This window comes from Panthera pardus, unplaced genomic scaffold (assembly GCF_024362965.1).
Source record: "Panthera pardus isolate Hobbes unplaced genomic scaffold, ASM2436296v1 HiC_scaffold_1, whole genome shotgun sequence".
In the NCBI taxonomy this organism is placed as follows: Eukaryota; Metazoa; Chordata; class Mammalia; order Carnivora; family Felidae; genus Panthera; species Panthera pardus.
The window spans coordinates 82,403,513-82,415,986 of NW_026526654.1; the positions used below are offsets into that span (position 1 = coordinate 82,403,513).

A 12,474-nucleotide genomic window follows, 5' to 3' on the forward strand; every position below is an offset into this window, starting at 1 on the left:
ATGGAAAGAGAATATTAAAAATTCATCCGCAGCCATCCGCTCACTATCTAGAGGATTCTAATGGATGGAAAAGCTTGGTTTAATTTTAAAGCTGGAAGCTTAACTGACGTGATAAACAGTACAGCACTGGAATCTGTGTATTTACAACATCAGAGAAGGCCCATGGCCTTAATCCCTGTAAATAAGAAGGACAGGACACAGCTTAGATAGATAGCCTTCTGACTTAGGGAAAAGCACTTCATGAGTTTGGCCAACATCCTAGCAGAAAGGAAATCTGTTTCTTGCACACTGGCACCAGCAGGACCCCCTAGGTAGCACATCTGCCCACTTCTTTGTGGTCTTGGATAGGCATTATGTTCCTGAAGCAGATCTAAATTTATTCCAGAAAATTCTGCCACATAACACAGTATTTTCCGACTTAGTCCTGGCACTTGCTGGCCTGAGGTTGGCTAAGGACGGGGAAGGTGAAGAACAAATGACAGGAGGGTGGTAGGACATTTCCTTCGAGCCAGTCCTGAGCACGGGTGAGGGCAGGAATTACTAAACTGGGTACCGACCTGCTATGCTCTAGAAAGGAGAGGTTTCCATCTCCCATTCCAAGGAAGGAGTGGATTCTTTTCTATATTGATGGATAAGTGAACAACAACAAAAAAATCCCCAGAAGTTATAATCAGGGTTTCTAAAGCCAACTATAAAAATTTGTTACTATAATCCCTTCTTCTAGACAAAATAAAGAGTGACATAAAAATATTCTCATCTTCGGGAAATTTCTTAGTACTTATAAGAGGTATAGGTAGCAAGGTAAACCTGAACTTCTTTCTCCAAGGGTGAAAATATCATGGTTTAATAGTACTATAGCAATTGCTAAATTTTGATATTCAAAAATGTAACTACTTTCGGCCAAGATGGAGTGAGAAGGATCAGACTTACCTTCTGATCTAAAACAAACCCAAAAAACTCAGCCCAAATATATAAGACAATGGTTTTTAAGACGTCAACATTAGGCAATGAAGTACGGGGATCCTGAGCCAGAAAGCAAAGGAGGTGATCCCTATAATTGCCTCAGCCTATTTCCTGGAATGACTTTCCAGGCTGTGGTATGAGTCAGGGAGCCCATGTGGGGCCTGGTGGTTACCCCAAGTTGAGAGAACGGAGCTGGGGGTTCAGGGAGCTGAGGGCTCAGAGGTCACAAGGCAGATTTAGCAGAGAGAATGTCACTCCACAGAGAGAGCACTCTGGACACGCGCAGAGGGTCCCCTCGAGTCTTTGGCCAAGTTCTGATCATTGCATGCCTGGGAAGAGAGGGTCCAAGACCAGGGAAAGAATTCCCCAAATGACTGCGGGAAACGAGTCCTCAGAGCTCATGGAGGCTCAGAATTTGTTCCTGTTCCCATCAGCCAGAATGGAAAACCTTGTAATTCAGGGGGCAATGGATAGTATACCCAAAAGGGTCTTGGCTGTAATACGGTAAAATTAGCTCTGGACTGATCACTAGTTGGGACCGGCATAACGAAGCCAACAACCAAGCCCCAAAATAACTGAACTCTTTGCAAGTAACATACTTTTATTTAAGAACAAAGCTTAAGAATATTCATAGGAATTAAAAATCCACTACCCAACAAGGAAAAATTTACAATGTCTGGCATCTAAAAAAACTCTCAGGCACGGAAATAAGCAGGGACATATAACCCATAAGGAGGAGAAACGCAATGAAGTGAGGCCCACAAGAAATGATGCAGATGATTAACAGTTATTTGTGACTGCATTCCATATGTTCAAGAAGCGAGTGGAACGACTGAATATGTCAAGTAGAAACAAAGCGATTTAGGAAAAAAAAGGCCTAAATAAAAATTCTTGAGATTGGAAACTCAAATGTCTGAAGACAAAAAATACACAGAATGGGATTAAGAGTAGATTTAGACATGACATAAGGAAAGATTGTAACATGAATGTTCATAGCAGCATTATCACAGCAGCCCCAACACTGGATACAACCCAAATGTCCATCAATTGATGAATGTAAATTATCGAATGTGATATATCCATGTAATGGAATATTATTCAGCCGAAACTAAGAATAAAATACCGCCTCATGCTTTAACATGAATGAGCCTCAAAAACATTTATGCAAAGTCAAAGAAGCCAATACAAAAGGTCACACACATGTTGTACGATTCCATTTATATGAACTGTCCAGAATAAGCAAACCCATAAAACAGAAAGTACACTGATGGCTGTCAGGGGCCCTACGAGCTGAAAGTGGTCCCCGACTCTAAACAGGAACCTCAGTCTTATAACTACAGTGAACTGGTTCTACCGACAACCTGAATGCATTTGAAAGTGGCTTTTTCCTCCAGAGCCTCTGGTCAAGAACTGAGCCCCGCTGACATATGATTTCAGCCTTGTGATACTTTGAACGGAGAACCCACGGAAGCCACACCTGGACGTCTAACCTACAGAACTGTGACCAGTAGAACAAACAAATGGGTGCTATTTAAAAAAAAAAAAAAAAAGAAAGAAAGAAAAAGGAAAGGAAAATTAGTAAGAGAAACTATCCAAAATGAAACACTCAGAAAAAAAAGAGTGAAAGAAACAAACAATGTTATCCGTTTGGACAGGAGCTGTGAATCAACTTCAAGTGGCCTGATGTGTATACAGTTGGAGTCCCTGAAGAGGAGGGGTCAGGCCTGAACGTGTCTGAGGAAATGATAGGCAACCCACTTTCAAACCGTATGAAAACTGTACACCCACAGATCTAAGATTCACAGCAAACCTCAAGTGCAAAAACCATGAAGGGAAGGACACCAAGGTATAGCGTAATCATGTTGCTCACAACCGGTGCTGAAGAGAACAGCTCTCAAACAGCCAGAGAAGATGCCTTATGTACAGAGAAACAAAGATAAGGAGAGCCGTGGAAACACATCTTTAAATACTTCAGAGGGGGGAAAATGCCAACTTGAATTCTGAACACAATAAAAGTATCTATGAAAAATGAAGGTACACAAACACAGAAAGATTCCACCACCAGAAAAGCTCTGCCACCAAGAAGGTCAGAGAAAATCCTTTAGGTAGAAGAACAATGGGACCAGCTGGGAATCTGGGTCTGCAGAGAGAATGGCAACTACAGGGATAAGTCTAAAAGACTTTTTTCTTATTTAAATCTCCTAGAAAGAAAACAGCATCGACTGTCAACAGGAACAGTGCAGTGCTGGTTTAGGACACACGTGGAAGGAAAGTGTTGGAATACAGGAGCACACATGTCAGGAGAGGGACGTAAGTATACAGTTGGGAGATTCTTACATAGTTGAGCCTTGAACAACGCAGGGGTGAGGGGTAACAGCCCCCTGTGCAGTTGAAAATCCACATATAACTTTTGACTCCCCCCCCCTCCAAACTTAACTACTGAGAGCCTACTGTTGACTGGAAGCCTTTCTGATGTCACAGTCAACTGATTAACACATAGTTTGTGTGCTGTATGTATCCAACATTGTAGTCTTACGATACAGTAAGCTAGAGAAAAGAAAATGTCATTAAGAAAATGATAAGGAAGAGGAAATATACTTATAATACTGTACTGTATCTACCGAAGAAAATTCGTGTGTAAGGGGACCTGCACAGTTCTAACCCATGTTGTTCAAGGATCAACTGCATTATATGTGAAGCGACATGACATTGCCTCAAGGCAGAATGTGAAAAGTTAAAGACAAAAACTAGGAACCCTAAAGCAACCACTAAAATAACCCAATAAGATACAGATCTCTAAGACATCAATAAAGGGGACGGATGGAATAATAAAAAATTAATTAATATAAAAGAAGGCAGCAAAATAGGGAAAAAACGAAAAAACAATATGTGAGATGGCTAGGAAATAATAGGCAGACCGCAGAGTTAATCCCAATCAAATCCGTAACATTAAATGTCCATCAAAGGCAAAGCTTTCAGATTAGAGAAGAATACAAGAGCCAATTATATGCTGCCTGTAAGAAACCCACTTAAAAATAGAGAGACACACAGGTGACAGGGAGAAGTGTGCAAGGAGGTACAACCATGTTGAACTAATGGAAGGCTGGAGTGGGACAACTAATACTTAATAAAGTGGATTTCAGGGAAAAGCATATTACCAGGAATAAACAGGGTCATTTCCTAATAATAAAGTGGGCAATTCATCAAAATGATAAATGGCCCTAAAGGTTTAAGTACCTAATAGCAGAGCTTCAAAATGCAGGAAGCAAATAATGATAGAACCGAAAGGAGAAATGGACAAGTCCACAATTATACTCTGAGATTTCAACAGCCTTCTCTCAATTCCGAAGAGAACATGTAGACAGAAAATCAGTAAGGATATAGAATACTTGAATTATGCTATCAGCCAACTTGACCCATGACATCTGTAGAATGCTTCACACAGATACGGTGGACTAGACATTTTCTCAAGTGTGTGTGAGTCATTTAGCGAGACAGACCTTGTTGTGAGTCATAAAACACGTCTCAGTTCATTTAGAAGGATCCAGATAATCCAAAGTATATTCTCCAACCACGATGGGATTAAATTAGAAGTCAAATCAGAGAGATCTGGAAAGTCCCAGATATCTGCAAACACACTTCAAAATAATCATGCGTTAAGAAGAAGTCACAGAAGGAAATTTAAAAATAGTTTGAACCCAATGAAGATGAAACCCAGCACATCAAAATTTGTGCACTATAACTGAAGCAATGCATAAAGGGAAATTTATTGTACTAAATACACACATTAGAAAACAAAGAAAGATTTTATTTTTTATTTTTTTATATTAAATTTTTTCAATGTTTATTTATTTTTGAGACAGAGAGCGTGAACAGGAGAGGGGCAGAAAGAGAGGGAGACAGAATCTGAAACAGGCTCCAGGCTCTGAGCTGGCAACTCAAAGCCCAACGCGGGGCTCGAACTCATGAACCGTGAGATCGTGACCTGAGCCGGAGTCGGACGCCTAACTGACTGAGCCATCCAGGCACCCCTAAAAAGAAGAAAGATTTTAAACTAATGATATTAGCTAGTTAAACCCCACATAAACAGAGTAAAATAAATCATAAAGATCAGAGTAGAAATTTGTTGCATGTTACTCTGCAAAAAAAAAAAAAGTGAAGCCACACCTCCCTCACACAGTGTACGAAAGCTAACGCAAATGGATCACAGGCTTAAATATAAAGCCTAGAACTCTAAACCTTTCAGAAGAAAATGTAGGAGAAAATCTTCGTGGTCTAGGGTGATGCAAAGATTTTTTGAAGATAACCCCAAAAGCATAGTCCATAAAAGAAAAAATTGGACTTCGCGAAACTTAAGAATGTGTATTTTTCAAAAGCTCTTCTGGGAGGACGCAAAATAAGTCACAGATTGTGGGGGGAATGTATACGTATACACATATATACATATAAAACCCTTCAAAATTCAATAAGATGAAAAACCAATAAAAACTATAAATTTTTGAATATTTTACCGAAGAGTGTGTACAGATGTCAAATAAACATAAAAAGATGCTCCACATCATAACATCATTCGTTATTAGGGAAATGCAGATTAAAACCGCGTAAGATACGGGGTGCCTGGGTAACTCAGTCAGTTGAGTCTGACTCCTGATTTCAGCTCAGGTTATGATCTTGTGGTTCATGAGATCAAGCCCTGCACTGGGCTCTGTGCTGACAGCGCAGACACTGCTTGGGATTCTCTCTCTCCCCCTCTCTCTCTCTCTCTCTGCCCCTCCCCGCCTCTCAAAATAAATAAATAAACTTTAAATCTACACAAGATACCATTATACACCTATTACAGTGTCTATGATTTAAAAAAATGGCCATACCACCTATTGGCAAAAAAAAAAAAAAAAAAAAAAAAATGTGAAGGAACTGGGTCTCTCGCACACACTACCACTGGGAATATAAAACGGTACGACCACCTCGAAAAACAGTTTGGAAAGCCTTTTAACATTTTTAGAAGGTTAAACAAATAACTACCATATGACTCAGGCATTCCACTCCTAGATACTTCCCAAGAAAATCAGAAGCAGAGGTCCATACCAAGACTTGTACCAACATGCATAGCAGTTTTGTTTACAAGGGCCAAATCCTTGGAGGAAAAGCCCAAAGATGCATGGATAGGTAATGGATCAACCGTGGTATCCACGCACTGGAACTTTACTCAAAGTAATCAAGCCGAGTAAAAGCAGCCAGAGAAAAGTAGAGTGCATACGACATGATTCCATTTATAGAAAGTTTTAGAAAATGCAAACTCATCTATATAGGGACAGAACGGGGACTGGGGTGGGGTGCAGAGGGCTTAGGGGGTTAGGATTCCCAAGGGGCACCGGGATGGTGGACATATTTGCTATCTGGATTGTGGTGATGGTCTCTCGTGTGCATACGTGTCAAAATGTATCAAAATGTTTGCTTTACAAATGTGTGTTTTCCCATTTATTAGTATTACGGTAACACCACAAATTTCCTTTTGTTTCCTATTTATTTCGTATAAATATTTCCTTTCATGTTTAACCTTTTAGTATTCTTACATTTAGATGTGTGCTTTGTAAGCAGTCTAAAGCTAGATTTCACAGCATCTCACATGCATCTAATAAATGTTCTTTGACTGTTCAATAGGTGCCCGTTTCACAGTCATTGCAGGCATTTAAATAAATTAATACATTTAAAGAGGTTAGGACAGTACCTGGTACCCCGGTTTACAGAAAGAACTCAAACAGTAACTCCTATGACTGCTACAATTTTTGTGCTTACAGAAAATCTTGTGAGGTTACACTCCATTCTGTTCTACAAAGGGGTTAATGCCTACCGTATCAACTTCCATGATAAATGGTTTTCGACTCTCAAGTGATGTTACCTCGTTTCTTCATATCTGAAGGTAAATAAATGTCTCCCTCATTGACAAAATTGCAAGTATTTGATGGCTGTTGGTTTTCTATCTTTCTCTTTTTAGAAGCTATTATTATCTCTTGAGGTCAGATCTTCAAAGGCTGTGTCAATTATAAATTACTTCTACGCAGAGAAGACTCTACCTCTTCAGAGCCCGATAACATTTCATTTTTTAACATAAAATGATGCCAACGGCTGGTTCATTTCGTCTAGAGTCAGAACACATCGGTGTACAATCACGCGTATCACAGGGGCACTGCTCATCAACGACATTTGAACAAAATGAATGACAAGTTCAAGCCTACTCCCTGAATGAACGAACACCCTTCGCGCTTCTTAAATACCTGGTGAATGAAGCTTGGTGGTTGCAGCCACTGTTCTCTTAGGAGACGAGACAGCGGGTTTATTAGCATCTTGATCTTTTTGTACTTCTTTCTTGGACCCTAATCAGAGTTTAAAAGGAGAAAAAAAAGAAAAAGAGCAAGTTACAACTCAAACAGTAACACCAGTCGTTTGTCGAAAGGGAGGTTTAACAAAAGGCAAACGGAACAAAATAACATTTCGGTGGTTTGTCGCTATGGTCACCACCCCCTGTGCTTCGGGGATGATGCTCGTTTATAGCACAGGGAATTTAGTAGTGGTGGTCAGGGGAAGAAGCACACTGCTGTCTCTGATGGGATGAAAAACGCCCCTGCCTCTGGAGGTCACTGCACCCCAGTGACTCTGACAAACTATCTAGGAATTAAAGTTGTACTGTCCCTAGCGGCCACCTCGGTCTGCCCGCCTCTTCCTGCCAAAACAAATTTTCAGAAGACAGAGATGGAAGCTGCAGCTGAGCACAACTGCTAATGACCTCAGCATCACCGAGACCTGAGCCACAGGGGACATGGTCTGCCTCTAATTAATTTCCATGCAGCTGGTCCACAGAGGTGACCTAGAGAGCCTTTTAGCTCTCGCGGCTGCAGCTGAGCCTTCCTGGAACCTGTTGTCAGAGCTGGCCCCAGCAGGATGGAATAGCCTGAGCGCGAGCAATAACTAAGAACAGCAGGTGCACGCTCCTCAAATTATGTCCAGGAGCACAGTGCAGTTCCCCTTGTGTGCTGGCCACAGACACTCACCTTCACCAGAAAGTCAAAGAACAATGGATGGCAGATTAGAGAAATAACACAGACATGGACGTACCTAGACCTGCCTCCACTTTAGCAAGCTTGGGGATAGCAAAAAAAAAAAAAAAAAAAAAAAGAGAGAGAGAGACAGAGACAGACACACACACACACACACACACACAGTGAGAGACACACAGAGAGAGAGGACCCAAATAAATAAAATTACAAATGAAAGAGCAGAGGTCACAACCAACACCACAGAAATACAAACAGATATAAGAGAATACTATGAAAAATTATATGCCAACAAACTGGGCAATCTGGAAGAAATGGACAAATACCTAGAAACTCACAAATTACCATAACAGAAACAGGAAGAAATAGAACATTTGAACAGGCTCATAACCAGCAAAGAAATTGAATCAGTTATCAAAAACCTCCCAACAAAGAGTCTTGGGCCAGATAGCTTCCTGGGGGAATTTTCCCAGACATTTAAGGAAGAGTTAACACTTATTCTTTTCAAATTGTTCCAAAAAATACGAATGGAAGGAAAGCTTCCAAACTCATCTATGAAGCCAGCATTACCTTGATTCCAAAACCAAAGACCCCACCTATAAAGGAGAATTACAGGCCATTATCTCTGATGTACCTGGATGCAAAAACTCTCAACAGTACATTAAAAGAATTATTCACCATGATCAAGTGGGATTCATTCCAGGGCTGCAGGGCTCATTCAATATTCACAAATCAATCAACACGATACACATTAATACAAGAAAGGATAAGAACCATGATCCTCTCAATAGATGCAGAAAAAGCATTTGACAAAACATAGCATCCTTTTTAAATAAAAACCCTCAAAAAGGAGGGATAGGAGGAACATCCTCAACATCATAAAGACCATATAAGAAAGACCCACAGCTAATATCATTCTCAATGAGGAAAAACTGAGAGCTTTCCCCCTGAGATCAGGAACCTGACAGGGATCCACTCTCACCAGTTTTGCAACATGGTATTAGAAGTCCTAGCCTCAGCAATCAGACAAGAAGAAGAAATAAAAGGCATATAAATTGGCAAAGAAGGCAAACTTTCACTCTTCACAGATGACGTGATACTCTACATGGAAAAACTCGAAAGTTTCCACCAGAATACTGCTGGATGAATTCAGCAAAGTCACAAGATATAAAATCAATGTACAGAAATAGGTTGCATTTCTATATACCAATAATGAAGCAGCAGAAAGAGAAATTAAGGAATTGATCCCATTTATAAGTGCGCCCAAACCATAAGATACCTAGGAATAAACCTAAACAAAGAGGTAAAAGATCCGTATGCTGAAAACTATAGAAAGCTTATGAAGGAAATCGAAGAAGACACAAAGAAGTGGAAAAACATTCCATGTTCATAGAACAAATATTGTTAAAATGTCAATACTATCCAAAGCAATCTACACATTCAATGCAGTCTCTATCAAAATAACACCAGCATTCTCCACAGAGCTAGCTAGCTAGCTAGCTAGCTAGCTAGCTAGCATTCTCCACTCTCCAAACAATTCTAAAATTTGTATGGAACATAAAAGGCCCCGAATTGCCAAAGCAATCCTGAAAAAGAAAATCAAAGTTGGAAGCGTCACAATTCTGGACTTCAAGCTGTATTACAAAGCTGTAATCATCAAGATAGTATGGTACTGGCACAACAACAGACACAGAGATCAATGGAACAGGATAGAGAACCCAGAAATGGACCCACAAATGTATGGTCAACTAATCTTTGACAAAGCAAGAAAGAGTATCCCATGGAAAAAAGACAGTCTCTTTAGCAAATGGTGCTGGGAGGACTGGACAGCAACATGCAGATGAATGAAACTAGACCACTTTCTTTCTTACATCATACACAAAAATAAATTCAGAATGGATGAAAGACCTAAATGTGAGACAGGAAACCATCAAAATTCTAGAGGAGAACACAGGCAGCAACCTCTTTAACCTCGGCCATAGCAACTTCTTACTAGACAGGTCTCAGAGGCAAGGGAAATGAAAGCAAAATGAAGTCCTGGGACCTCATCAAGACAAAAGGCTTCTACACAGTGAAGGAAACAATCAATAAAACTAAAAGGCAACCAATGGAATAGGAGAAGATATTTGCAAATGACAAGTCAGTTAAAGGGTTAGTATCCAAAATCTGTAAAGAACTTATCAAACTCACCACCCCAAAACAAATAATCCAGTGAAGAAATGGGTAGAAGACATGAATAGGCACTTTTCCAAAGAAGACATCCAGATGGCCAACTGACACATGAAAAGAGACTCAACGTCATTCATCATCAGGGAAATACAAATCAAAACCACAATTAGGTACTACCTCTCACCTGTCAGAACGGCTAAAATTAACAACTCAGGAAACAACAGATGTTGGCGAGGATGCGGAGAAAGAGGAACCCTTTTGCACCGTTGGTGGAAATGCAAACTGGTGCAGCCACTCTGGAAAACAGTATGGAGGGTCCTCAAAATATTAAAAATAGAACTACCCTACAACTCAGCAATTGCACTACTAGGTATTTATCCAAAGGATACAAAAATGCTAATTCAAAGGGGCACAAGCACCCCAATCTTCTTAGCAGTGCTATCAACAGTAGCCAGATTGTGGAAAGAGCCCAAATGTCCATTGACTGATGAATGGATAAAGATGTGATATGGTGTGTGTGTGTGTGTGTGTGTGTGTGTGTGTGTGTGTGCATATGCGTATAAGCGTGTGTGTGTGCGTGTGTATATATATACATATATACACGCATATACACACACACATATATGTATGGGCATATATACACACACACACAATGGAATATTACTCGGTGATCAAAAAGACTGAAATCTTGCCATTTGCAACAATATGGACGGAACTAGAGTGTATTATGCTAAGCAAAATAAGTCAGTCAGAGAAAGACAAATATCATATGACTTCACTTATGTGGAATTTAAGAAACAAAACAGATGAACATAGAGGAAGGGAAGGAAAAACAAGATAAAAATGGAGAGGGAGGCAAACCATAAGAGACTCTCAAAGACAGAGAACAAACAAGGTTGCTGGAGGGGAGGTGTGTAGGATTGGCCAAATGGATGATGGGCATTAAGGAGGACACTTGTTGGGATGAGCACTGGGTGTTGTAAGTGATGAATCACTGGGTTCTACTCCTGAAACCATTACTACATTGTATGTTAACCAATTTGAATTTAAACAAATAAATTATTTACTCTTAAAAAAAAAAGAATAAAAGCGAGTTTTCCTATTGAAGGGGGGGAAAAAAAGTAAATCTTGGGGATGGCTCCTTAGATAGAGAGCATACGTCCAGTTTCTACTCCCCAAAGCCTACAGGCCACTCCTCTCCCGCAGGTAAACTGCTGATGGCCATTTGGTGGTTCTTCTTCCAGACCTCTTTCTAGGTATTTATAAATACTGTCTACCCAAATACAAATACAGATATTGGTTCGCTAAATGAATCCTATATTGCAATTTCGTTTTACCTACCCACATTTTTAAATATCTTTCTCCTATCAGTGTATTTATAGATCTTTTTTAAGTGCCACATATTAATAGGCAAAAATGTACCATAGTTCATTTACCCATCCTCCTGTTGATGAACATGTAGACAGTTTGCAAGTTTTAGCCATTAAAATAGCTAATGTGCTACAATACGCATTCTTCTACTTGTTTCTTTGCACACAGGTACCAGTGTCTTGTGCTTTTGCTGGATTAAGAGACTGCTCGTTTGTTGTATTGCTAGACACAGTCCAACCATCTTCCATGAAGAGTCACTATTTACACTCCCAACCAACAGTGCATGAGGGCAACTCTCTCTACGTGCCCCACACCCTACTGATATCAGGGTCTCAGTCATCTTAATGTTTTCCAGACACGTAGCGTCTTTTCCGATTGGTCACGTGCATTTCTTTGCTTGAAAATGACCTAATTAAACCCTTTGCCTATTTTTCTTACTGATGTATTGAGAACTCTTCATTTATTCTGGATATTAATCCTTTCTTGGCCTGCCATATAAATTAGATTTTCCCAGCCTTCCGCTTTTTAAAATTTATTTATAGTATATTTCATTGTACTATGATTTTCAATTTTAGCGTGTTCAAATATGCCAATTTTCCCCTTTACAGTTTTAAAAGCACTATGACAGATTATTCATATGTATGTGAGCATGCATGGGTACATGTGTGTGTGTGTATATATATATATATATATATATATATATATATATATATATATGATGGTGGGGAGAGATCATTCCGGGAGTCTGGAGGGAGAGGCAGGTATTTGGATCCACCCTCCCCATCTTTCGTTCTCTCCTGGTCTGACTGGGCTCTCACTTTCCCTGCACGAGTGGACCTACCTCACCGCCTCTCTGTCCTTACTCTTCAGCCTTCTGTTCTTCCACCCACAGACCTATCATCATCTCCTCTGCTTTACC

The 12,474-nt window shown here is 40.0% G+C and overlaps 1 protein-coding gene across 2 annotated transcripts in view; it reads right to left on the reverse strand.

Moving 5' to 3' along the window:
• Positions 1 to 12,474, reverse strand: part of MTUS2 (microtubule associated scaffold protein 2) — a 371,219-nt gene that overhangs the window by 136,505 nt on the left and 222,240 nt on the right. For both annotated transcript variants that reach the window (XM_053900643.1, XM_053900642.1), the window contains exon 5: positions 7,239 to 7,337. In XM_053900643.1, coding sequence (XP_053756618.1) covers positions 7,239 to 7,337 — 99 coding nt within the window. The remainder of the gene's footprint in view (positions 1 to 7,238; positions 7,338 to 12,474) is intronic.